Genomic DNA, 27,951 nt, shown 5'->3' on the forward strand with positions numbered 1-27,951 from the left:
CAGTCTGGGGTATAGGGCCAACTGTGTCAGTGATTTGTTTCTTACTTGATCCCCTTATTGAAAGAGCATACATTATTTGGTATCTAGTGTTTCACTTATATCTGTGAGCGTGCCTTACTGTGAAGTAAAAAGTTAAGCTCCCCGCAAGTCCGTGACTTACTGGCACGAATCCAGTAGTGCGGTGTCTTCATAACCTTGTGAGCCAGTGCACAGCCTCTGGAGGTCACAGATACGGCAAATTCAAGCATAAGGAAGGTTTGTGTTTTGGGCCTGTCCAGTTATTTATTTATCTATTTTTACAGAAACTAAAACTTATAAAGCTGTTTCAATTCTCATAGACAGCAAAGAGACATTGCATACCATCATGCTTACCTGACAGGTGTTTTTTCTCAGTTACCTTTTTTGTTTAAATGAATCAAATAGATACATTAATAAACATCCATAATATTATGAGGCAGTCAGGCTGGCTATTTGCACTCCTGGTCTGTTAGGATATCATATTGACTGGAAAATATTAGTGAAAGTGATCTAATGGTCTACAAATTGGATAACATTTTCCATAAGGAGTAATCGAATGTATAAACGAGATATGAACTGTCATATGGACCTTCTGACTACAAAGTGGAGGTCAAGCTGACTTTTAATGGGAAGTGCATGTTGGCTTGCATATCAAAGCCGTTTTTCCTCAAGGTAGCACCAGTCATTAAAAATGTGAAATATGTTACTTTAGGTTGGTCAACTATAGTTTCTGCTGCGAGACACAGCTGGCCAGCTCTGATGAGTGGCATCTCATTACTGAAACTTTGCCAGGGACAGCAAATGTTAGATCCCTTGTTGCAGTCCTTCAAATAGCTAAACTATTCAGCGGCTCTCCTCAGTGCACATTTGCATTCTGCCACTTAGTTGGCACTGTCAAAGGTACAAGTTGAGTTTATTGTAATCCGTTCGTGTCGCCGAGTATTTTACTGAAGCAGTGCACGTCAAGGACTTTGTTCAAAAGGGACTCCAGTTGGGTCGTTCATGGACCTTGAACCTGTGCATCTAGGAGAAGAACAGGTGTGGATTAATGCATAAACTATTGTGGGCTACAACCTATGGCCCCAGCGAACATGAGGGCTTGACCTGCCTGGGGAAAATTGGACCAGCAACACCTGAGTGTCTATGCTGAAGCCCCTGTTAAGTTAATCCTCCCCTGCAGAAGAAGCAGACCAGTCTGTTTGATGATCCTGTTGAAAGAGTCATTTAGTAACTAGTTTCCTCCTCTGAATGCTTTTTGCGAGAACCCAGTGTCATTTCTGTTGGTCTGTGACACCTGATGTCTGGTAGCTGGACAGCTCATTTGCTGAAGTCTTGCAGTCAGAAAAAGGTTTCCTGAATGACATCTGGGTTTATTGGGATGCTTTCTTTAAATCTATCGATATAATTTTTAGTCATGTGCTCAGTGCCTGTCTATTGCATTCTGGGTAGAGCTTTGTGTATGTCCTGTTTATAGCTCTCCCCTGCATTTCCTCTCTTGTCCCATGTCCTTCTGGGTTTCGGTGTTGGGGTCCCATGCTGCTGGCCTGGCTTTGAGTTCTGGAGTAGGGCCGGTGGCTGCCGGCCGGCCGCCCATCCATCCTGGAGAGACGCCCACCATGATGTCTGCCATCTGGTCCCGGGTTGAGGCTCCTAGTTCTCTGCTCGTTAGTCATTTAATGGCCGATCGTCTGTGACATTAACGGAAGCGACAGCTGGACCCACACACTGGTGGGTCACTCTGTGGCCTCGGCCATGGTGTCTGGCATCAGTTGGATGAGTGGAGGTGTTGTGAGGCTGTCATCACATGGAGGTCAAGGATGGACCTGTGGGGTGCTGTTAGATGGTTCAAGGGATGTGTTGAGGCAATAAAGTTTAAAGAAGGGGGCCACAGAATCCCCTGTAGGACTCCAGAAAGGAACTGAATGGACAGCACCATTATTATAGAAACCATTAAAACCAGAGGTCAGGTGACCAACACTATGACGGGTGCTGTTTCCATCTGAATGTTGGGTGGGGGGAAGCTTTTACAAAACAAAAGCCAACTACTGCCTACTGGCAGTTTTGAAGCAGTCCCGTATGTGGAAATCGGCTCGGGTCGTGACCTCTTGGGGCCTCTGCAGTTACAGCTTTGCCTGATGTAGACGTTGTGTCACTTTGAAGTGTGAGAACAGAAGGTCCGCCGTACGACATGCTCTAAAGTTGACCCCTGTCGAGGGGCCTAAGCTCGTGTTTCCACTGTCGTCCCAAACAAGAACCTGGATGAAGCACTGCGGGTTTATTTCTCTAACCTTTGCAACTGGGATCGCAAACCAGCATGTTGATCTGTAAGGCGGTGATGTTACTGCAAGTCACAGAGTTCAGCTAGTTAAAGCTATAGCTAAAATCTGCTGTAGCGCTAACTGAGCTCATGGCGTAGGATCTATGAAACAGATAAAAGCGCACCAGAGAAACCACAACCAGCAGCTAGAGTCTCTGGTCTGGATGGTTCCTAATATGAAGCAGAGTTGAGTCACTGAGGGTCTGACGACTTAATCACATGATTGACGATTTAATCACATGATTACAGCTGTCCTGTCTCTTTCATACCGCTAAATGGGCTGCATAAACAACAAGCGAGACCCAAACAAAAGAAACCCCAAAAACGTTGTCTTCATTCAAATGTTTAGAAAAGATTTCTAACATTACGGAATGAATAAGCAGTTCACATGGCATCGGTTAGCTAGTTAGTTTAGTAAATTCATAAGTTTGTCTGTTTCTCTCCTTCCCTCCTCTAAACAACATGGTGGCTTGATGCAATAAGACACGTGTTCCATTCACACTCAAAGGTAATTATAAGGTGGAAAGCTATTAATCAATCACTAGTAAATGAAGAATTCAAACATCTAACAACTTACTTCTTCGGCTCGCAAATTTTAATTGAAATTTAAACCAAAGAAAAAATTGCGTCAAATATTAGCATTGACATCAGGGGTGACTCGACAACTGTTCTCCTCCGTTGCTGGTGGACTGTAACCAGGAGCGATGATGCTATTTTCTGTTATCCCTGTTCTGCAGGCACCACTATAGTCAGCTCTTGTTGTTGTTGTTGTTCTTTTGCTCTTTCCTATTGGCCAATGTCACCTGCCCAACGGCGTTCATTAGTTGGAATGCTAGATTATGTGGGTAATGTGATGAGTTTGGGCGTTCCGGCTGATCTCCAGGCATATGAGCACAGGTACCGCCAAGGAAGCCACAATCCGCTTAGTGAGTCGTCCTGGCGACGGGTGGTTGAAACTCGTCATTTTACTACCTGCTTACGCGCCATACTGGTATAATTTAGGCCCGTCCCGCAGCCGAGTCGGCTGATTGGATGTAGGAGAAGAGTAGTGGGAAAAACGCTCTTACAAACGCACACCAAAGTGTTGCCATGTTCATGTGAAGCTCTCAAAGCCCTTGAGTCTGGCATGTCATTTTTTTATAGAACTGAAAAAGTACTTTTTACTTTGTGTTGCACCACAGGGTGTTACCACCTCTGCCTGCTGTTTATAAGCTTTGAGCATTGTCTCTGAATCCCCATTGTTCCAAAGAGCCTCTCTCCTGTAGGTAGGAATTCCATGTGGGCTTTGAGAGGAGACCTAAACACTCTGAGTGCCACCCAAGTCCTCACATGAAGGGCAGGATGGATTTGTATTTAAAAGAAACCAAACATTAGCGGAGCAGCAACATGATTTATCTCCTCATTAATTATGGTAATTGTGTTTTTCAATAGGCTAACCCCCCCCCCCCCCCCCACTGTCGAGGTGAAGATGCACCAGTTGGTTTGTAATCTGCTGCTGGAGCGGGTGGCATAGCTGGCTAATTAGCAGGTGGACTTATGAGTGTAAGAGTTTGTGCAGGGCTTGTATGTTGGGCAGTTGGTGCATGGTCTAATCTGGCAGCCGCCAATCCTTGGCACAAGCCAATCCCTGTCAAGTGGGCAAGGCCAGCTGCTGTCCCTTCCAATCAGCTCAGCCAGCTTGTTTCCCTCCCACCTCCCTCTATGACAGGGGTGGCCAATCTTATCCTCAAAGGGCCGGTGTGTATGCAGGTTTTAGGGGTAACCTTTAGGTCAGCTGTTCATATCCAGGTGTGAGGACTCTTCAGTCATTCACTCCATTAATTAGTAATATAATTAAGGAGTTGCAGTGAAAACCTGCATACACAGCAGCCCTTTCTATGATGTTGAATTAATATGAGGTCAACACTGACTTGCTCAAAATCTGAAGCCTAGGAATGGGCCTCGAATGACAGTTTGGTCATATAATATAAATTGCTCTCTCACGCTAATAGGGAGAGATTATGCAATAGAAAAAGTGCTTTGACCTATTACTGCCTTTGGCAGTCTGCCCTGGGTTTTAAATGTGCTGTTTGAACCCCTGGCCTATGTAGCTTTCTAACATTCGGTAGTATTTATTGGTAATTATATTGTCAAATAATGAAATGACTTAAATTTTTTTCAATTTGATTGTATGTTGTTTCAGTATGAACATTTCAGATCACAGCAGCCTGGTCAACAGTGGTCAAGGGTCTGAGCTTGGGTTTAATCGGAACAGGAAAGTTCAAATGGTTTACCCAGAAGTTGCTCCTAAGAAAGAATGTCAGTAGGGGAACAGTACCTCGTGTTTTAAGGGGTCGTCCTTGCCATGCCAAAAAGATCAAGGGTTACTGCTCTGTTCCCATCTGGCAATATGTACTGCTGAAAACTGATTAAACCATTTAATTTAATGGATGGTTGGTGCTCATAATTGAAGCGCTTCGTCTTGGTTTTGAGGTGCTTACGAAAAAGAGGGTCTTCCAAGGTCGAAAAGGTCTGCGGGGGTCAACCACGGGTGGTGAATGGCTTGCTGGGCTAATCCACGAGGCTCAGAGAGGTCTACCCAGGCACACCATGGCCATTCCAGAACATGGTCAAGGCTCTGGAGAAATCTCAAAGTTGTGTGCATGGCAGAAGAATCAGGAAATTCGAGGCAGACATTTTAATCAGATACACACCAATCATCTTATAAGAGCAGCGGTGACCAATCTTATCCGCAAAGGGCCGGTGTGTATGCAGGTCTTTGGGATAACCTGTAGGTCAGCTGTTCAAAGCCAGGTGTGAGGACTCTCCAGCCAATCAGTCCTCTAATTAGTAATACAATTAGGGAGCTGCAGCGAAAACCCGCAGACACAGCAGCCCTTTGCGGATAAGATTGGCCACCCCTGTCTTAGAACCATAACTTCCTGGATGTTCTAGGTGTAGATCGAGAATCGTATAGCTTGCATATATATCTGATTCTGTATCAGAGCAGATTGTGGTAAAAATCATTCTTCTATTTTTCGATTTTATGGGATTTTTTTGGTCACCCATTGAGGTCTTTGCCCACTGCTGCAGCTGTTACCTTTGTTCTCAGTGTTGCGGTTCTAGAGAGGGATTCTGAGCTGTTCCGACCTTCATGGCTAAAGATTTCCATGATACACTCAGGCAGCATTGACAGTTAAATTCAACTGCTTCTGTGTTCCCAAGCATATTAATTCTCCTTTGTTGAGGAAATGCTGTTGCTGGTGTTTTTAATTAATAGTAAAGCAACTTTTCTTTGCTGTATGTTTGAGTGTGTGTGTGTGTGTTTCCTGTCTGTGTGTGTGGACTTGGCCTAGGGGAGATGAGGAGGTCGGTATGGGTGAACGTTATCTCTGCTTCAGACGCCAGCTGTGGAAGGAGTCGGCTAGCAGATCCGGCCAAATGAGCTAAGGGCTACAGGGGGACCTTGTGTCCTCTGCTAGGAAGCTATCAACTCCAGATATCCGTCTCAGTCAGGGAATGATATTGACCTCAGTGCACCAAGAAGGACTCTCCGATATGTAAATTTTTCCCTTTTGAACAGGAAGCTAAACACCTTGAGGCACTGACTGGGTGGATGGGTTGTACTTTATTTATCAGATCTTGCTATCTAAAGTAACGTTCATATAATTATATTTCACTTTGTACAAGGGTAGATCTGGGATGTGAATCTGTAACTAATACTAAGTTATAGCCTTGGGCAGATATCCAGTATTTAGCTATATGAACATGTAGAACTGTAACTCCTGTTGATTCGTCAAACCCAAAACTGCCTGGTCCAGTGCCTCAATGACTCTGCCCTCTGTTGGTTGAAGAGTAATCCTGCTTCTCCGTTTCTCTGCCCTTCTGCTCAGATCGTGAGTCGGGGCTGTGAGACGACGGAGACCACGCTACGCCGCAACAGCCTGGGCCAGCTGGGCTTCCACGTGAACTTCGAGGGCATCGTGGCTGACGTGGAGCCCTTCGGTTTTGCCTGGCAGGCGGGCTTGCGGCAGGGCAGCCGCCTGGTGGAGATCTGCACCGTCGCTGTGGCGACGCTGACACATGAGCAGATGATCGACCTACTGCGCACCTCCGTCACTGTCAAGGTGGTGATCATCCCACCTCATGAGGATGGAGTCCCCCGGAGGTAGGGAGGACCCCCTACACACAAACGCACACTCACATTTTCAATTGGTACCTTCTGTGTGTCTCACTTTTTGAACAAGTGATTGACTGGTTCTTCCACTGGCTGTAGTGGTTGTTAATTTCGTAAATCATATGCAGCTTTGGGCTAATGAATGTCACAGACGGCCACCCTGGGAAAATGACAAGAAAAGAATCTTCGTTTATGATGATTGACAGCTCATCATTGTGCCAAATAGATCAGAGGCGTATAATTATGCTGCAGGAGGTCTGGAGTGTTGGTGAGTTTTTGTTGCTTTCTAGTGCTCAGGTCATTCATTCATTTACGGCGTCTTAAGGACAGTGGTGAACATCTGGACTTGCTGGCCGCAAAATAGCCCAATTTGCAAAAACGCTGGTAATGTTTCTTTTTGTCCAAATGATGACATTGACAGATCACAGACCCAGCCGCCCTCTTAGGGTGACACACTGCTGGTGTATATCTGCTAGTTAGCGGCTGGCTAATGCTGTCCAGACTAAGAAACATGTCTGCATGATCTAGCGCTCCAGACACGTGCAAAGTACACACCAGGGGTGTTTCTCAATACCAAGAATGCAAAGACCATATTTGTGGTCTTGGCAAGAATGGTCTTGCTAACTTGCCTCCCAAATACAAACTTGGGGTGCAATGAATGATGGGATTATTCTCCATTGGCGAAGATGCAACCGACGTTTCCTTGATATTTGGGACAGAGCAAAGAATGACATCCGGGCGATTTTTACCATCCTATGTACTTCTGCTCTTGAGTATCTGGTCTTCGGCGATGGAGGACGACGTAAAACAGATACATGAGAACACAAGTACAGTCAAGTACGCATATTGAGCAACACCCTGAATGTGGGGGGGAAGCAGGAAGCCCAAGCACAGGCCTGCTCTCAGCACATATTTATCAGAAGCAGTCAAGGTCTAGGCTGCCGTAGACGTTGGCAGGTGGGCATGAGACGCCTACCACTCTTATCTCAGTGCTAAGCTTCCTGCGGCTGCCTACGGTTGACGCAAACGGATGAGTGACCGTTTTCCTTTTGTTTCCTTACTGAAAAACGTATCTTGGGGGCTTTCCCCCCTATTTTCTCAGGGTTCCAAGATGACAGGCACGGCATGTGTGAACTACACCACCCCATCCCCCCCCCCCGCCGCACACACATGCACATGAAGCAGCAGCCCTCCCCATCCTGTCTTTAATTCCGGCTTAATTGTCCCCAGACATGGCCGCTGTCCAGACTCATTCATGAAGTCGCGTGAGGCACGGAGGGCGGCTGCCACAGCTTGTTTGTTCCCTGCATTGTTGGATTGTCTCAGAAAGCCCCCCCACGCCCCTTCAGTAAAGATCTACATAATTGCCTAGTAAACATTTTTATCCAAAGTTCTTTCCAATCCGGGTCCTACCAAGCTTTTGTTCCAGCTGAACTCTTAATTAACATTGATTGCACTGTGAATCACAGGACTCCAACCAAAACTAGACTCCAGTTATGTTTAAACAAATGTGTTTTGGTTTAATAAGCTTCTTGTTTTGTACACCCACTTAAATGACACTTTCGAGCAGTTACTGCATGAATAAAAATAATTGAACAAAGGCACATAAATTTACATTAACTCTTACTTAGTTTGTACTTGCGTTCCATAACATCCATCCATAATAGAGTTATTTGTTCGGTGGAGCGGGCTCAGAGTGCTGTGGCAAGTCCTTGACCTCATTCTGTTTAAGTCAACTGGAATCATCTGGCATGTTTGACCCAAAGCTCGGGGCTAAATAAGACTTCAGTTGGGACAGAGTCGGTGTGGCTTATCAGGATATTGGGAAATGTAGTTTAAAATTTACACCAGTCATCATCCATACATACATCCATCGATCCATCCAGCTGTCCATCATTTTTTATTTTTTTTTATGAACTAGTTGGTCAACGGCAAGTCTGCAGTTTTCTTTAAGTACCTTGAGACCCTTGATGGCTGCTGCCTTTCCCTGCTTACTGAGCACCATCCCTGTCCCCACGGCCATGCTGTCCCAAAGCGCAGAGAGCTCCAGATGCTCGGGAAAGCAGCTGACGTGACAGTCAGCGTTTTCCCCGCTAATGACAAGACGGCTGCCTTGATTAATGGCAGAGTACCTCCCGCTCGCTTCGATGGCTCCCAACTCGCCGCGCCAGGCGTCCGGTCCGAGGATGGGCCGCCGTGCGAAACGGGAAGCAGAGGGGGGAAGCAGACGTGGTCGGTGGAAGCCCTCTCCCTACTTCCTCGCTCTAAAGAGGTCCTGTGAAACTCAGTTCAGTTAGGATTACATTTCAAATTAGAACTAGAATTAATATGAACTTTATTGATCCACAGGGATACATTACTGCATACAGCAGCATGTAGAGCACAGGTGCCCGTCACAACTAAATTTCTGAATGGAGCAGAAGGCCTTGACAACTGCTATAACGATGTTAGGAGCAATTTCCTGGACGTTCATATCAAAACAGGAAGTGCTTTCAGGTGTGGATTTTGAGGTAGAGCGATAGGGGACATACAGTACCATGGGAAGTCACAGGTGGGAGAGTGTGTTTCTGCTCCCTGTCCGCAGGTGTCCACCCTCCCCCCCCTCCCCAACTCACTGGCTAGCATCAAAACACAAAGGAAACTGACCCCAGGTTGGAGATAATCCTCTTATTTTAATCGATGATGGTACAGCTCTAAGCTGCTTTGGTGGCCAGAGTCGCTGGGTAAACAAACAGAAGCCCCAAAGCCAGGGAGGCCAGACTCTGTGCTCCCGTTTGCTGCCAAAGGCCGGACATTAATGGTACAATGGCCGTCACGTCGGGGTGGCCCAGGGTCCCGGAGGAACAGGTGTTTGTTTTTGTCTGATACCCAGAATGCATCTGGCAAAGCATTTAAATGTAGCCAGAAGGACAAAAAAACATGTGGAACCTACAAGGTAACAGCCCATAAATCTATCTGATGCTAATGGACCTGACATGTCTGGGCTTTTTCTGCTGCCATAAGCAGAACAGCAGCTCAGATGCTGTGTGCGTGTGTGTGTGTGTGTGTGTGTGTGTGTGTGTGTGTGTGTGTGGTGGGTTTTGTAGCCCAGCCTGGATCAGGCTCTGCTTGTGCAGTAAGTGTTTCCCTGACGTTTGCCCCACCCCCCCCTTGTCCTCTTCCCGCTCTCACTCACTCACTCTCACTCACCCACAGGGACTCTCCCTCGTCCTTTATTCATCTCCCACACATGGCTGTGCTCACAGCTGGCCAAATCTGGGGGGGGGGGGGGGGGGTGGCATACGCAGTGCGGTTAGCGTCATTCGCCCTGGTGGGACGAGCTCCCATCCTGATAGCCGGCCCCGACCTCCATGCATCCACATGCCAGCACGGGAATCTCGAGGGCACTGAAGAGCCGCTCTCAGGGTGCAGAGTGTCCTGGGCGACAGCAGCCACTCCTGTTTCTTTGCCATTATGTCAACTCTAAGGAATTTGTGGGAAACTTTCTGGCTGCGACCAGCCTTCAAAGCCAGGGGTTGGGGGGAAGCAAAACAAAGACTACTGACCACAGCTTTATGAAAAGACAGTGACCTCAGCACTGAGCGGTCGCGTGGAAGCCCTTCGCATATACGGCATGGCTGGAAACGCTGGACGAGAATAACTGGAGAACCCTTGGCAGCTTACAGCTTCGTCTCTGGTGAGGTACCTTGTCCAAGAGGCATTTTTTTGTCCTTTTTTAATGTCCTTCAGCCATCGGGCTGCGTTCTGCCCCAGTCAGCACCTTTTCCTGAGAAGGCGCTGAAGAAAATGCAGGTGTTGTCACATCAGCGTTCGGGCATGAATGGGCACCGCAGCCGTGGCCTGACATGTGTTTGCCTGGCACGGCAGATGGCTCTGGGGTCTGCCGTCTGGCACACGGTGAGGTTTGGCCCCGACACTAGCTTAGCCACCACTGTCATAGCACGTTTACTGTGGAGGAACAGGTCACGGGAATCATAACCGGAGAAGGTCTCCCCTCCATCAAGTACAGGAGAACTGCCTTTAATGTGAGTCAATAGCAAAAAAACGCACCAACATGCTTCATTCTGTAATCATGCACACGGTCTCATTCAGTACTACTACTATTTGAGATGCTTTGCCATGAAATACAAGTAATTCTCCCCCCTACATTTGAAGTCGCCTGGGAAAGTTTACCTCACTCGCATCCAGTGAGCCAAAGGCCATTTGGCTATTAATTTCTGCACAGATTTCCAAAGCTGGTCAATCACAGGCTGTGTCTGGTGATCTGGGTTAAGAATCGTTAGATGTTGCTAAACAGTACCGGCGTTGTACATGGGGAGACATGAATGGTGCTTTTCTTTTTTAAGCCTCATGCTCCTACGAAGCGACAGGAGAAGTTTCATCTGAGGAGCTTCTCGTCGTAATGGAATCTCATTGGATGGTGACCTAACGCTGGTGTGGGCCCCTGGGCATGGGAATGGACTTGATGGGGGTGTTGATAGGGCAACTGTGCCACACCTGTCAGTTCAGGAAGGATTTAAGTGCAACTCACACATGATGTCAAGGGCATGATGTCGACGCTGACCCAGCATCCACCCAGCCGGTTAGTGTCCTTCCCAGGCCTTGCTGGAACCATGAGGGGACTGACTGTGCGTTTCTGAACTGGGTGTCGTGGCCGTCTGCTTTATCTGTCTAGCTGTGAGAAACCTGGACAACTCCAAAAGTGGACATTTCTGGTCCAGAAAGTAAAAATCCTGGTCAAAATTTTGTTTCAACCAACCAGTTGAGTATAAAGAGTCACAGTCACTGAGTGCTCAGCTGTTTGGTTGAAATGAAATCTTGGTCTGGATTTTTACTTTCTGGACCTGAAATGTCCACCTCTGGTCACCTCTGCTCATAAAGATCCCTCATATTTACATTTCTATATGTATTTTAACATATCCAGCTCTTCAGAAACGCTCTCTCCGTGAGCGGAGTGTGGAAGTTCAGCCAGCTATTGCCAGGATGGTTCCGGAGTGTAAATGTGGTTTACAGCGCCCTGGTCATGCATGGAAGAGCAGGATGATCAGAACATTCTGTTAAACTCTCCCTAGCCGTATTAAATCCGTACCGGATTCAATGCAGCATGACAAAATGCCCAATTAACCACTTATTCTATTTAACAATAAAGGTAGCAGCCTCATTAAATGTTCGCTTTAACCGCTGCTCTTTCCTAATTTATCTCACATCTGGGAAAATCTAGATCCATCTAAATGTTTACTCCAGAGAGCAAGTTGCAAAGGCGATGTTTTGATTGGTTCCGATTTGTTCAGTGATAAGTCTGTCATTATTGTTTGCGTGTTTTTCTTCCCTATCTGCCCTTGTTTACTCTTGCCGCGGTTTCACCGCACTAATCAGAGATGCCTCGAAAGAGGATGGCAGAACTCCATCTTAGTTAATGTTTCCACCAGCGTGCTGATGGGTGCCCACTTTTTCCCCTCAGCCGGTCTCCCCTGAAGCAGCCTCGCTGCTGGAATGGTCCATGTGCGTCTTTCTGTGTGAGGGGGTTTGTGGGACCAGCCGTCGACACAAGGTAGCTGGTTGAATTTCATCTTTGGACATACGTCTGCTGAAATCCGGTAGCGAGTAAAATTAAAAGCTTCTGCTTAATGACGATGATTGGAAGACTAACGACCTCTTACTGGTCCAGCTGGCGGAAACACTGGTCTTACTGGTCCTGATGGTGGGAATACTGGTGCAAGACCCTAAGCGCTTAACACCAGGTGAACACAGTGTGTATTGACATGAAGCAATGCTGTTCACGGGCATTCTGGTCTGGGTGTGCATTGTGTCACAAGAGTACCGACTGAGTTAAGTCCTCTCCTCAGTTTTGGGTAGCATCATGCCCCTTAATTAAAGGTCAGATTATATTACATTACATTACATTGGATAAACTTTGTTAATCCCGGGGAAAAATACTTCTGCATACAGCAGCAAGGATTGCAGAGCACAGATGAACATTCATTTGTGCAAAACAGAGAAGATGGTACACAGTGTAAACAAGTATTAATTATAGTTGATTAATCTGATCACTTCACAATTCGTAGTTGTATGGCAGTAACATACAAAGGGATCCAATTACTACATTTGACCAGTATTTCTTGGCTTATTTCTTATTAGCATAGCTGTGCATCTGGGCTTTGAAGAATTTCAGCAGAGGTGGAGAAACCAGTTCGTACAGGGGGACCTTAAGGTGTTGGAGCGTCTGGAATGGAACATTCTCAACAACGGGGCTTTCAATCCGCAGGAAAGCCATGAGACATTAAGCAGCACGCTACAGTGAAATGTGCTCGGCCCTTGCACGTGTTTTCAATATTATTTGCTTTTTTGTTATTTCTCATATTGAGACAAATGTGTTGACTTTTGTGCCATTAAGACAAGGATATTTCTGTGTGTGCGGTTGTGCGGACAGACATTAAATAAGGCTGTTTCAGCACCTATAATATATTTCACGGTCTCGGTTGCCTTGGAAATAGCAGGGAATCCTGCCAGATGAAATTTATTCTTTTCTCTCCCCGCCCGGGTGTCCCCCTGCATCTCTGGGTCAGCAATCACTAGAGGGCGAGGCGGAATGAGGGCCGATGCGTGTAGTCTGGTTTCCGACACATCTGCCGATAGAGAGATTGCCAGCAGAAAAAGTTTTCCGCTCCAAACTGCCCGTAGCGATTCAATGCTAATATGCCACCTGGAGTTTTTGTCTCGAAACAGCCCCCCCCACCCCCTGCGGTGCCCTGACACCCCGTCACGGTTCACACACGCGCACCCGAGCAGCCTCTCATCCGGACCTGTCCTGTGCTGTCGCCCTTGGCAGGGGCTGCTCTGAGCTCTATCGGATCCCCATGGTGGAGTATAAGCTGAACAGCGAGGGGACGCCCTGCGAGTACAAGACGCCCTTCCGCAGGAACACCACCTGGCACCGCATGCCCGTCCCGGCTCACGCCACCGCTGCGGCCGGCCCGGTCCAGTGCCGCAGCTCGCCCGGCCAGGACCCCGAGCGCCCACCCTGCCAGCCGCTCCTCCAGCAGGCTCCGCCCATTCCCCGCAGCACCTCCTTCGACCGGAAGCTGCCGGACCCCTCCAGGTTCCCACCCACCCCCGACACTCTCCTCTCCTTAGCTCCTCTGCTCTTCATCACCCTCCACCCTTCTCTCTCTTCCGCATTCCATCCCTTATTCCTTTCCACTGTTTATCATCACTGCCTCTTTCTCCCTCTGTCATTCTTCCACACACCTCCTCTTTTTCTTCCCCTCTCTCACTCCTTTTCATCCATCTTTCCCCCTGGCTGCCATCTAATCTAATCTGGACCCTCCTCTCTGTCCATCCCTCTTGACCCCCCCCTTCATTTTCTCCATTCATGCTTAATTCCCTCCATTCAGGAAACACCCACACTGCACTCCTACCTCCCCCAAGTATGGGGTGGTCTTATACTTCTCACACTGCACACTGGGGTTCACACTGCACACTGGGGTTTTTGGATTTGTAATTTATTTATTTATTTATTTATTGTAGAAATTAAGGTCACGGTTTGGTATTTTGGCGATGTAGAATGTTCTGGAGGCTGGCAGCCCCCCCCCCCCCACCACCCTTTTACATTCTTGTGTCTCCCCCTGGGGCAACTCTTCAGACTCCTAGGCTTGGCAAATCGGTACTTGGCAAGAACCCATTTTTGGCAAAAACATAAACAAAACACTTCTCTGCCATCTTATCTTGTATCCTTCAGTTAACGTCGGCCAGTACCTCAGAGCAAGTCGTACTTTAATATACTGCTCTGTTTGAGACCTGAAGATTTCTGGCTTATCTGTAAAAGACTGAATCCTAAGAATGTTTCTTTTTGAATGTCAGCTTTGCTTGACAGTCTTTAAGCCTAAAGCCATTCCTGGGATGATCTGAACTCCAGAGCCATCAATATCTGCTTTGGGCGTCAGCTCGCTTGGTCTTTAGCCGCGTTAATCGTTCCAGTTGGCCGTCACCAATCGATGCGACTGACAGACGGTTTCAATGCTTCGTGTTTAAAGAAAAAAAAGCGGATGTACTACAGAGGATGTATAATGGGAATTAGGAGCCGCTTCGCTCGCTAACGCGTGACAGGATTTGATGAGCTAATTGTAGACATGGAGCGGCGAGTGTCATTCCGCTTTTGAAATGCAGAATCGAGTTTGATCCATTTAGCTGGCTATTAACCACGTATGTAGGCTTATTATTAGACTAATGCTTCGGTTTATAGGCTTGATGTCCGTCACGCTGTGGCGTCCAGGGAGCCCCCGAGTGTAGCATGATGCGTTTAACGCAATAAACGGTTGTCAGCTCTGTGAGTTTATAGTTCTGCTGCTTAAGCCCAGAGCAACGGAAAAAAAAACAAGCCATTTACTTTTTTGTTTCTTTTTTTATGTCCTTTGAGACCTTTACGATGCAGACACATGTTTGCATGTCTCGCAGAATCAATGGCATGAAATGACAGGCTACCAGCCACGTGAGGCCTGCGTCTACGGCCAGGGGTCACCTTATCGCCGCTCCCGTCGTTTGACTCTTCCGGAAGGGGGGTGTGGGTGGGTGTCGAGAGATGGCGGCTTTAGCTGTCAGCATTCAGGCAGAGAGATGTCTCAGTCCTCCACCACACGCAGAGGTGAATCTGCCCGCCCCCCGGGGATGTCACATGATCACTTCCAGGTGTGGGAGGGGGCAGGTGGGGCATTGCAGTTTCTAGTTTCTTTGCAGGTTGTAAAAGTTTTTGCCACTTCCGCAGTTGGGCTGCCAACCGGTGATGTCATCTGGCCCCCTGGCAGAAAGTCGTTGTTTTAAAAATGAGCGAGCTAGGCTGGATTCCTTAATGCTGTGTGGGCATTCACTTCCCCAAGGGGGATGGGGCTGCTGTGGGGCTGGGGGGGGCCCCCAACCCGACATAGTCCTCCTAGGTCCCCCCACCCCATCCTCCCTTAGATTCTTTCATTAAGTCTTACCAGTATGCAGCTTGGAGTAGGAATGGGAGCTGTTTCTCATTAAAGGTGTTGGAGGTGGTGGGGGGGGGGGGACCGTGGAGAGGTGTGAGGAGAGCAATAGCACCTCAGCGGGAGGAAATACAGAAAGGGGGGGTCGTGCCAGGGTACGAAGTGCGGCTGGATGGGTGACAGGCCGGTGGTGGGAATCCCCCGTAAACGACAGGGGGGTGCAGATGTGTGAGGGAGAAGTGAGCTGAAGTGGGGGGGGCGGGGGGGTGGGGGTGTCGCTTGATGACTGGATCCAGGCTCTCTCAGACTATTTCCTCGCCTCCCCTTTGTGTCTCTCAGCAACACTGCCAAAAATCCTGGGGGTGTTGGGTTTCGCCCATGGAAACAGATCACCTCTGTAACATTCTGGGGGGGGGGTGCGGTCCATCTCTGATATAAATAGGATGGGGCCATCTGTTTCCGCTGGGGGAATGTTTACCCTCCATCTACTGTAGATGGGAGCAGGCCAGCTTATTTGTCCTTTCGAACCTGGGCCCCTGCCGTCTTCTCCTCAGAAATGATGAGGAGCAGGTGCATTTCTTGCCCCGTAAGGTTCGGGCTTCTCATTCCGGTGGGGGGGGGGTGGTGCACAGATCCAGCTGGATAGAAAAATGGCCATTCCAAAGCTGGCGTCGCAGGTGGACCAGACAGTGCAGGAGCGAGCTTTGATTTCAGCTGCTTGCAGTAATTACTGCGCCGCTGCGATGCACATGTGCACAGGAGCGTCTGTTGCAGGTTTTTTTTTAGATCATCTTATGTTCTAGTCTGATGAGTCTTTATGTAACTTTTTTGTAACTCACACAGTTTATAAATTATTCATACCATCATCCAGTATCCAAAAACTTGCATTTATACTCTATACTATACAATTATACTCTATATACCACTGTTTGTTTGCTAGGGATATCATCTTATTTTTAATACTCCCTGGGGATTTAACCTTTGACCCCATAATCCGCAAGATACTGACCCCCTGATGGGCAAGTTTCAAGATCTCTATTTGATGCATTGCAGGACACAGGACTCAGAGAGCTCATCAGCGCCCCCATGCTGCAAGGGGGACCCTGCACAGCACTACCGCAGCTCCCCAAGCAACCAGTCGTCGTCCAGTGACCCGGGACCCTGTGGCAGTGGCACATGGGCACAGCAGGGGGGATACGAGGGGTAGGGGGCATCGCCGTCATGGTCATCGCTGTCATCACACCCTGCTGGAGCTGGGCGGGCGAGGGGGGCAGGGGGGGCTAGCGTGGGTGCAGGAAAATCGTCTTTGGAAGGATAATGTTTAAGGATCTAGAGTTGTTCTTATCACCTCCCAATAAGGATTTGCTTCTCCGGTGTGGAATTTGATCTCAGATGGGAATGCTGGCTGTATTCCGAATAGGTTAGGTCAGCCCGGACACACTGGTCAGCTGTGCCAAAGTGCATTCAGCAGCGCTTCACCTGAAACGCAGGGGATTCAGCGGGCACTGTGGCCCCGCCCCATCCTGACCCCGCCCCCTTTCCCCAAATCTCTGGGCTTCACACGGGTCGCCCGGTGGGCCTTGAACGTGGAGCCCTTCTACATGATGGCCTGACTGGTGCAGACCCCTTGGGTGGGCCGTATTGGCGGTGTAATGATGCATTAATGTCTTGTGTCACCTCGCAGGTGCCAGTCCCCAGCTCTCCACGAACGGACTGGCATTGATGAGACGGACGGGCCGAAGGACAGGGAGCCCATGCTGGAGAGGAACCGCTCTGCCGGTGAGGGACGATGCACAGACACGGCCCACAACGAAACAGAACCCTGATTTAAACGACGTCGTTATTGTTCGATTGTTCGCTTATCAAACTAATTTCAAGATCGTACCCGACACTCATCGACCGACTTTTGCTCACGATTGTCGATCTTCCTAACTCTGTGGGAACGATGTCCGCCCGTCTATGCAGAGGCCAAGTGGCATGTGCCCTCAACCAAGATCCTGAACTCGCTGAAGGAGAGGAGTCTGCAGAAGGATGCTGGGAAGGAGTCCCCCAAGCTGCCCCATGTGAGTAACCCCCACCCCAGGGTTACTGGTGATGGATGGGGCAGGCAGCCTGGGAAGGCGGGACTCAGCATCCCTCCTGTCAGCCTACATATGCTACGTGTTGACGGAAGGCTCTAGAAGGTCAGGCCCCCCCTTGCCTGCAGTGATTTTGTCAATAGTATAAAACCCAGCTGGTTAGTTTTATTTATTTTTTTTGGTTCCGTCTCCTGGGTTCTGTCATCATCATGCAGGCTTGTTTCCGGTTATTTTTAAACAATTAAACCTTTTGACAATGAGATGCACCCATTACAGGACGAAGGGCTCATTAAGCACGCATGAAAACATCCAGAATTCAACTTCCAGCCAAGAACTGTGCTAGGAAGTCAATTCTGGCTAATGGGACAGAATGGAAAATGCTGTTCGTAAGCCAATTAGCTTTCACTGCCATACATTACTGTTAACAAACACATATTATAGTCATATTATTCAATTTTGATCAATTTACTTGTATGTAGTGCTTTTTCCACCATAGTTCTCCATCAAAGAGCTTAACAAAGAATCATGTAAGTACATTAAACAGCCGCTTTTATTCAGTCCTGCACATTTGCACAGTTAGAAATTTTGGGTTATGCCCCTTGTCCAAAGGTACTAGAGGGCCTTGGATCCAAAGGGGAACCTTCAGGTCGTTAGCGGTTCCGCTGCTGGTTCACACGCATGCCTCGCTGCCTCTTCGGACTTTGCCCATGTTCAGGTGTTTTTCTTTTGGCACAGCAGCTTGGAAAAAAAATCGGGGTGCTAAATATAGTCATGTAGGAACCACAGCGCTCTTGGTATTTTTGTTCTGTCAAAGAAGGCTTTAATTCTTCTTTTGTTCATTGTGATTTAATCATAGTTTTACATTGTGCTGGTGGGGAGGGGGATTGCAAAGGTTTGCTTAACTGAAAGCTACAGAGGATGGAAGGATGTTGAAGAGCATGCAGGAGAGGGTTAGCAGAAGGTGCAGGCAATTTTTCTGTGGCCTGCAGGGGGCATGGTGATAAAGAAACTTGACCTCAACAATCTCAATTTCTGTATGGATAAGGTTATTTATCTAACCTATAAATAACAAATTCCAATTGTGTGTTGATTGGAGGATGACCTTGTAACCCCACCCCCTCATTGCAGATGGGCGACAAGGGCTGCCCCAGCCACTGCTCCAGCCACTCCAGCAGCAACACGCTGTCCAGCAACGCCTCCAGCAACAGCGACGACAAGCACTTCGGCTCCGGCGACCTGATGGACCCCGAGATGCTGGGCCTGACCTACATCAAGGGCGCGTCCACCGACAGCGGCATCGACACGGCGCCCTGCACGGCGCCCCCCCCGGCAGGCACTCGCGGCCTCCTCGTGCAGGGCCTGGAGGACGGGGTCGCGATCCAGGGCTTTGCCTCGGCCGTTATGGCCGGCCATGCGGGTGACGGCAGCATTGGAGACCTCAGCGAGATTTCCTCCCACTCCAGGTAGGGGACACCCCCCCCCATGCAGATACAGACAGAAGTATAAAGAATTATAAGACTGAACAAAGAGTAGTATCAAGTACTAATAGGTAGTGCTGTAGTTCTCGAGACCGGTCTTGTCTTGGTCTCGACTCCATTTGGTCTCGGTCTTGTCTTGGTCTCGGACATAGCGGCCTCAATGGGATGGGGAAAAAAAGAGAAAACAGCACATCCTCACAGATCAGTATCATTATTACGCGCCTCAATTCAAATGCAACCAGTCAGATTCATCTATTTTAAAAACGTTACATTTTATACATTTTCTCAATGGACACTGCCAGTGCTTCATAGTCCACACACATCATACACATCGCATCATAGCGAAGTCGGCAAAGAAATGTCCGAAAATGTCCGCGAAGTCTATAGCATAGTTATAATTCAAATAAATTAGGTATTTTACATTGATTAGAAAGCACGGTCTTGGAGGTGCAAGTCAATCTGGAGGCTCATTCTCTTCAATTCAAAGCAAAGGATCATTACATAGCCGTATTCATAGCTTACCCGAGGCCTGGTATAAGAGACTTAATATGAACATCTTTCTGGTACATCCCATCTCTTTCCCTTGACGACATCTGATAAAATGGTTATAGGAGAGGATTGCTGAGAATATTATTTTCAATCAGGCCTCGTAACTATGACAAATCTGGGAGATTTTAAATGAGAGACATATGGACAATATAATTGAAAAGATAACATGAATTTGATTAACGAGTAATGACACTTTACAGCAATGCCTTTTTTCTCTACAGTTGATCTGAGTAATGTGATGTCGATTCTAGTGCTAGTCTGTTTTTGGTCTTGGTCTTGGCCTTGGTCTCGACCAGTCTTGGTCTTGATCTCGCCTTAGTGTGTCTTGGTCTTGGACTTGGTCTTGGTCTTGGTACCCTCAAGTCTCGGCAGTGTCTTGGTCTTGATACCCTCCGGTCTCGGCAATGTCTTGGTCTCGGTTTAGGCGGTCTTGACTACAACACTACTAATAGGGGCATATACAGGGGCGGAGCCATAGAGGTACTAGCCTGAGCTGAAAGCTGATTGGCCCGCAACGTGCCCCCTCCCCTGTCACTCACTGATTCAAAACATATCACTGGCTAATGAGAAGGTTGGCCCCTCTTATGCCCCACCCACTTTAAAATGATCCTAGAATCTCCCCTGAGTGCTGGTAGGTGGTAAAGTATTATAGCAGTATAGTACCATTCAAGGCGCTTACTGCTACATACTAATAACAAACATATAGAGTATTTTTAAGTATACTGCAGATTTTTTTAGAGGCAGTACTGAAAGGCTCCCCCCTTGTTGGACTGCCTCTTCTCATTATAAGCATAATCCGCTCCCCCCCAACCCCCGCGTGTGTTTCTTATCTAGCTCACACATAAAGTTCCCCCTTGTGCCCCCCACCTGCTAGCCAATGCCTGCCCTTTAGCGTGACCTTCTCACCCCACTGTGTGAGCTCTCAGCCATGCCCCCCCCCGACCCCTGTGCTCTGTCCAGCCGCTCTGAGCAGCTCCTCAGAGCCGAGACCGCAGTCATGATTTGTGTCATCGTGTCCTTTTCCATGGCGGTCCTCTCTATGCCACTCCATGACAGCCACAGGCTCAAAGCAAGTGTAACTTGTGGCTGTGGTCACATGACTCCATCTCCCCCCCCCCCCACATTCCCAGTGGATCCCACCACTCAGGCAGTTCTTCCACTCGCGGCTCAAAGATCAGCGCCTCGCTGGACTCCTCCAAGGTGTACATCCTCCCTCAGAGCAGCGGGGCACACGGCGGCGGTCCCGAGACCCGCCCTTACTCCCGTCAATCACCGAGCACCAAGTATCTGATTGGCTGGAAGAAGACGGGGGAGAGTCCCCCGCCAGTGGACCCGGAGAGCCAGCCGTCATGCAGGTGAGTGACTCAACCAGCTGCGTATTTCATCGACTGAGACCTTGCAGCTGAAAGATGGAGGTCTGTTCTTGAAAATAATTGGCATTTAGAAAAAAATTTGCATGAATCTCCTCCAGTGTCACTCACCACGCAAGACTCATGGTGCCAAGGTTACATTTCATGTTTGATTATACACTTTTGCCTCAGCTTACAGATTGTTTACAGTGTCAGGGGGGTTCCAGCTAATTGTGTATGTGACCTCTGCCACCAGGCCTTGCTTATTTTAACAGTGCCCCCCCTCCCCGCCCTCATGCTTCACCATTTGTATCTGTAGCACTGAGAATTGACTCATTGCACATGCTCCCCTGCCAATCGCAGCGATGCACATCGCCACGGAAACATGGCCTCGGAATCTCAATGACCTTCTTAGTCTTACCAGCTATTGCCCACCCAGTATTGGTGCCAAAATTCCAAGATAAGATCCATATAATCCCAGATGCAGCCCAACCCGGCCTGTCACCCCCCATCATCAATCCTACGTTGAAGCCACGTCCCACGGGAACGGAGATCTTTCACGTCGCTTTTCTACACGGCCGATCGGGCTTCATCCTCACGCTGGGATGCGCCTCTCTCGCTGCTCTCATTCTGGGGTTCATCAAGCTCTCGTGAAACGTCTCTTTTGCACACTTGAAGAAGCAATGATTTGCATTTCAGTTTTTATGTTCCTCATGTTTTTATCGCCTGTGGCCGCGGTGCTGCTTTATCCAGAGTGACTTTCAGATTCAGCCGATGTGAACAGGGTTCCGGGCCCTTCGCCGCATCGGTTCACATGCACACCGAAAGTCCGATGTGCTAAACCTGCAGACGCCCCGAGATGGTCCTACCTTGAGGCTGATGAGGAACTGGCCAAAACTGGAAGCTGGAGGTGTCACCTGTGGGGGGGGATCAATTTGACTATACTGGGGGATCGATCGCGTGTATTTTATTTATACAACCATGATTATAATTCATTATTATATCTGGCCGGTAAATTGATCTTTCGATTTCACAGAATAAACAATGTAACATTATACCGCTAATAAGCGCTGGCAAATTTCACCGCCACACCGGCGATATTAGACAGGAGTATAATGGTTATTAATAGAATTTTCCAATTTAGAAATATGGAGATGCAAGCAAAAAAGGTATTAGTTGATGCATTAAATGTAATCGAGGTACAAAAATAATTCCATCTGTTCAGTTTTCGCTCCATTACTTCTGTCTCTTTTCCCCACACTCCCGGATAATTTCCAAGGTAGCACCAGAGCTTGTGGTCAACCAGTCAGCAAGCTGTAATCACCTCTACAATAGTTTGTGTTCGAACTAAAAGTACCGAGTCTGGAGTAGAAGCTAAGAAAGGATTCCGGAACTGCCTCCGAGGAACTACAATCGAGTTCCTGCAGTGTGAACATGACAAAAGTCCCTGGTTCTGGAAAAATGTTATGATCCTTTAAAAAAATTCCTGTGGTGTGAAAGCACCCATTGCTCCTTATAACTGCTGTCAGCCCATCTCAGGTAACAGAACCCCCCACCCCAGGCCCTGCAACGAATCCCTGTGCCCCTCTCCCCATCACAGTGATCATCATCCTGTGTGCTGCCAACTCATTGGTTGTATTGCTCCCCCCCCCCCACAGACACCACTCAATCTCCCCCGCCACGGTGCTGCAGGAACACACATCCAACACATTAACACGCGTCAGTGAAAACCGTGGTTCTGATCCGGTACGCGCCGGCATCCGGCTCTCATTCCTTTTCGCCACAATCGCTTCAGGGTGAACAGATGAATTCCCTACGAAGGGGTGTGACTCTCTCCACGCCCTCCTTTCCTCCGCAGAACGTTCCTTTACGCACTGTTTCATTTTTTGCTGGTTACAGAAACTACGTTCTCACGTACCCCCTAGTTGAGATTATCCGTCAGCTCTTTAAACCACCAGCTAAACGGCAGATTTGAGAGATCCCATGCTGATCTGTTTACTGGGGGTAATTAAAATGAGCAAATGATGGGGGGGGGGCGTTGAGCTTTACCGGGACTGAGAAAATGGTCAGAGATGGGGGCTTCTACACCAGGGCTGCTCCAGGATATCTGCTACCCTGCAGAGCTAAGATACAGCTCTTATTTACCACACAGTATTATCGCGCGTTTCCACTGGTGCTCAGGAACCAGGCGGTGCCCGAGCCATACTGCAAAGAGAGACTAGTTCCAATGCGGTTACAGCTCACCTGGGTTTTCCAGCTCGGTAATGGCGTTGCCAGGTTTGGAGAGCGACAGTGACGTAAAACTGAAGAGGCGCTTATTTATTGTTCACACGGTGTACATCATGATTTGCTACATGCAATTATCTTTTTTTTTTTTTAACTGGGTGCTAATTTCTGCTAGCACATCTGTGATAATCGCCATGTTATGCAAGTATCAAATGCTAGCAGAATTAGCATTTGCTTGCGTAAATATGCATTACGGATCCATTCCGCTCAGCTGTTCTATAGTATTTTTTTTTATGCACAGCGATGCGCGATACTACTAATAATGCATAATATATAGAATATACTCCTTTTCCTTCAGATAATCCATGTGCAAAACACTGGTATCTCTGTGCATTCTGACCAGATGATGGTAATGCGACCAGTTAGGTCCACATCGCGTGGTTATGGCTCGGGTACGGCTTGGGTCCTGGTAGCAGTGGAAAAGCCTATTTCAGCCGGCTTCCCTTCAGCATAGCTGGCACTAATAGGGAGACGGGCCTGATTATCTCTATCAGGTGTGTTAAATTAGGGCGACACCTAAGCTCTGCAGGGTGGGAGATCTCCAGGAGCAGGGGTGGGAAGCCCTGTTCTATACCCCCCCAAGCCTGTTACACGTTGGACTCCTGGGCTGCCCCCTGGCAGTCATTTGTGTGTGTGTCCCCCCCCCAGGGCCCCCCAGTGGCACCTTTCTTTTCCGCCCGCCTGCTGTGTGTCACCCTGCCATTTGGTACCGGAGTGGGAAACCCCCCCCCTAAGCGCCTTGATCAGCCTTCCCCACCATCTCCCACTGATTACCGGCTATGCCCCCCCCCCTTCTATTAGCTTTAAGTAGATGTGTCACTTCCTGTATACTGACAGCTCAGACTGGCTCAGCATCCATAGTAAGCAGGTCTATGTGTTTCTGGCCGGCGGCCTTCCTTTGACTCCTCGCAGACTCGCAGGTGACTCCGCTTTGACTCCTCTTTCTGCTTGCGTGACCTGTGCTGGGCAGCCGTATGACGCACCCTGTCAGCACGATTCCTAAATAGAGCTCGCACCTTCAGCCTCGAGGTGTGATGCTCATACACCTCCCGCCGCAGTTTTGGCTCGCAGCGATGAACACACTGTCCTCGTCCCTCTCCCTCTGCAGGCGGCTCTATGCGACAGCTGCCCCCTGCTGGACGCAGCCTGCCGAGCACGGTGCCCGGCTCCAGCGCAGCCTCTCCAAGGACGACCACCCAAGGGCGACACTGCCGGAGAGACCCCCAGGGGATAGGGGCAGAAGGATGGTGAGTCACACCTGTGCACACACACCACACACACACACACACACACACACACAGACCTGTACTCATATCTTTGTGGGAACCATCTATTAATTTTTATGGGTAAAACTCTAATCCCAACAATGACAGCCTTAACTAACCTTAACCACAACGGAAAGGGATTCGTTGTAATTGTTGACACACCACAGCACACAGTGCACAACAACAAAATTCAGCACCTGGGGAGCAGTGTAGGGGGGGCGGGACTTTCAATGAAACCGGCCAATGAAATCCGGCAAACAAACAATAGATACAGTTCCTCCTATTTGAAGCATTACGGTAAGAAATGCCTTGAAACTGCCACTCTCCTATTGCCCTGGGTAGGGTGGGGGCAGGGGTGCCGCTAGGCATTTTGGACCCCATGATAACATATTGTATTGGTCTCCCAACATGGACCAATCGAATCGTGTTCCAAATTTTTTAGGGCCTCTTGGAATCGTCCTAACTCCCCCCCCCCCCCGCCCCTACACTACAGTGCCCATGAGTGGCATCTTCTATGATATAATTCCCTAGGACTTAAAGCCCTGGAGGGGCACCTTCTGCATGGCGGGGGCATGAACATCTGCAGCTTATCAAACCGGGCCTCCTCTTTTCCCCCCTCCCTCCTCGCTCAACATCATGAATGAGGGGGGCACGGTTCTGCACAATCAGTAGGATCCTGAGGTCCCCCTTAGCACCCCCCAGGAGAGCCGGGGAGTCATCGCCATCTGCAGCGTTTGATGTCCCTGTCGTCCCCCCCGGGATGCTTAATTCCGTGACTCAAAGTGGAAACCAGTGGATGCACAATGGAGATGCATATGTAACACCCTGACGCAGTGACTCCTGTGCGCCCCCTGTAGGCTGGGCGGGGCCTCCTCCAGACGCACTGCACTAATTTCAGGTCAGACTTTCCTCGCAGGCCTGGGTTAGCTCCATCCCCCCTGGACCTGAGTCCTAGCGCTCCATCTCTCTCTCAGTCAGCTGATCCACATGCCTGGCAGCAAAGTAAGACGTACTGTGATAAAAAAGCACAGTCTTCCCCCACGTAATGAATTGCAGATGACATTACAAGTGAAAGCAGGCAGAGCCCGTAAAGTCGGCCCACCCCTCCCTGCTGCCGGGATGTCGGAATCCACCAATTGGAGCTCAGGCTTTAATGGGCTCCATGCCTGAACTTCGGTTGCACTAAGTCCATCTCCGAGGGTGGAAACGGTGCTGGGAGTTGGGATGGGCAGAAAATGGGGCGTATTCCTAGAAAGCCAGCACCTCTCGCCACGTTGTCCGTAACGGAGACGGCCGTCGGGATCCGGGCCGGACCTCTGCCACATTTCTATTGTTGTTAATATTAACAACAGAGAGCAGACACACCTTCGTCTTTCCCGTGGCCTGCCGGCTCAGACAGGGAGGTGAGGGCCAGGCCCCCAGAGCAGGAGAGTGCAGACAACTGTGTGAGCAGCATAAATTGGTTTAATCTGAGGGCTGGCAGGTCGTTACTCAGCCTCTTCCTAGGATATGGGAGTCATTGTGCGCGAGGCGCGGAGAGGAAATTGCCATCTTTAACAAGTCATGTGTTTTTTTTATGTTGCTTTTGTAACCCCTCTGCAGCAGAGGAAATGGGTCCCGACTCGTTTGGCGTGATGAATGCCCCCTCGGGCGCTCCATCCCGTATACAGAGGCGTGTTGGACGCCAGTCAAGTTGTCAAGCTGAACTAAAAGAGGGAGGGAAATAAAAAGCACTAAGAAGCTCCAAGCCGCAGATTAAACTGCTGAAAGGTCCCAAGATAGCGGCCTTCGTTAGACATCGGCTTTTAATGAGAGCGCGAAGCTGAAAACAGATATCGGTGGCTGGTGTGTGGCTTAGTGGGTTCAGATCGGGTGCCTGTGATCGGGAGGTTGTTGGTTCAAATCCCAGCGTCATTAATGCAATTTCACCATTGGGTCCCTGAGCTGGGCCCTTAACACCATTTGCTCAAGGGACTGTATAACCCAGCTTTTCCAAAATTAAATTTACATCACATTCAATAAATGCATCTGCTTAAAAATATATTGCAGATGGACAGATTTCCACCCACTGCTGTGCCCTGTAGTCTTATCTGAATGTAAAGCTTAGTACTGGATGCCCAGTAGAATGACATAGTATTTGTCTTTTTGTTCTGCAGATTGCTTAGGTTTCATTTCAAGTGCCTGTAACAGAGGGTGGGGGGTAGCATCTGATTTGACACAAAAACTGCAAATGGGTGACCTGTGTTTGCCGCATCTGTTCTGGGTCCTGATTTCTGGGTAGCTAAATGATCCCCTTGAAAAGCAGGTCGTGGGTTTATGTCTGGTCCAACTTACGTTTTACCCTTGAGTAAAATAAATAGCTGGTTTGTAAATGTGCTTCCAGGAATACTGAGTAACTGTTATGCAAATCTATGTCTTTCAAAGGAACTTACAGTTGTAGAGTTTTGTGCTGAAGGGTGTGGTACCGCAGGTGGCCATGTGGGGGGTCTCGCCCAGCTGCATGAAGGGAGTTCTTAATGTGCAACCGAGGCCGGTTTCATGCAGGGAGTCGCACGGGGTGTTAATCTGTCAGAAGGTGATGGAAAGAGATCTCGACCCGTGGGCTGGAGCCAGCGATCGATCACTGTGATTAGGACGCATCGCCTGGGCTTAGCAGGCATGTCAGGGTGGATTGTGGTGAAGGATCCATCGTTAAGGAACCAGATCAGGGTTTAATTACAGACATTAGCGGCCAGGTGGAACCCATGATTGCAAGTCTCTGCCCACATAAAAATACACAGAGAAGCTGCTGATGGGAGAGGTCGATGTTCTTCGTGGAAAGTCCGTGGCGTCCCTACTGGTGAGCGAGTCGGTTGTCCCTGCCAAGATTGGTTTGCAGCAAATGCAGCCCAGAGCCTCAATATTTATATCAATATTTATATCAGACCAGAAATTTGACCCTAGTGCAGACTCTTAAATTGCATCTAGGCGCTGTGTACTGAATACAGCCAAACGCACACATGCACATATACACATATAAACAGGCATGCCATTATAGAAACCGTATAGGACCTTCTCTGTTTGTGGAGCGTTTCCATCTAATGCAGTTGATATTTCCTAATCGCACCCTGATGAGTCTGAGCGAACAGCCGTAATGCTTCTGGCACAATGAGTAGAGCCTTAAAAAGTCCATGTATGTGTGTGTTTAAAGCTGTGTGTTTAAAGTGATCAGTTTATAATTACACGCTGTGCCAGTACAGCCTGTTTTAATTATAACCTAAAGAAACTCACTCATCTGATGAAGCGATTAAAACAGAGTCACGAGACCATCGGTACAAAGAGCCGGACCCTCGGTGCCGCCAATTAGACGCCGAATCGATCTGCAGGGTTATTCTTCTGATTCGGCTGCCTTGACCCCCTGCTCGTTTGCGGAAACACCCCCTTCCTTCACCTGAGATATCCGTGTCCCGTATGGGGCCCTATAGAGTCTCAAGCAGAACTTCCTAACCTCTG

The 27,951-nt window shown here is 48.7% G+C and overlaps 1 protein-coding gene across 4 annotated transcripts in view; it reads left to right on the forward strand.

Moving 5' to 3' along the window:
- The window catches only part of LOC111835700 (signal-induced proliferation-associated 1-like protein 2), a 76,596-nt gene that overhangs the window by 40,478 nt on the left and 8,167 nt on the right, over positions 1 to 27,951 (forward strand). For all 4 annotated transcript variants that reach the window (XM_023796273.2, XM_023796274.2, XM_023796275.2 and 1 more), the window contains 8 exons: positions 6,208 to 6,482; positions 13,321 to 13,590; positions 16,508 to 16,657; positions 17,139 to 17,233; positions 17,420 to 17,517; positions 18,661 to 18,995; positions 20,690 to 20,914; positions 24,303 to 24,441. In XM_023796273.2, the coding sequence (XP_023652041.2) occupies positions 6,208 to 6,482; positions 13,321 to 13,590; positions 16,508 to 16,657; positions 17,139 to 17,233; positions 17,420 to 17,517; positions 18,661 to 18,995; positions 20,690 to 20,914; positions 24,303 to 24,441 (1,587 nt within the window). The remainder of the gene's footprint in view (positions 1 to 6,207; positions 6,483 to 13,320; positions 13,591 to 16,507; positions 16,658 to 17,138; positions 17,234 to 17,419; positions 17,518 to 18,660; positions 18,996 to 20,689; positions 20,915 to 24,302; positions 24,442 to 27,951) is intronic.

The sequence above is a fragment of the Paramormyrops kingsleyae genome, chromosome 3, assembly GCF_048594095.1.
Source record: "Paramormyrops kingsleyae isolate MSU_618 chromosome 3, PKINGS_0.4, whole genome shotgun sequence".
Lineage (NCBI taxonomy): Eukaryota > Metazoa > Chordata > Actinopteri > Osteoglossiformes > Mormyridae > Paramormyrops > Paramormyrops kingsleyae.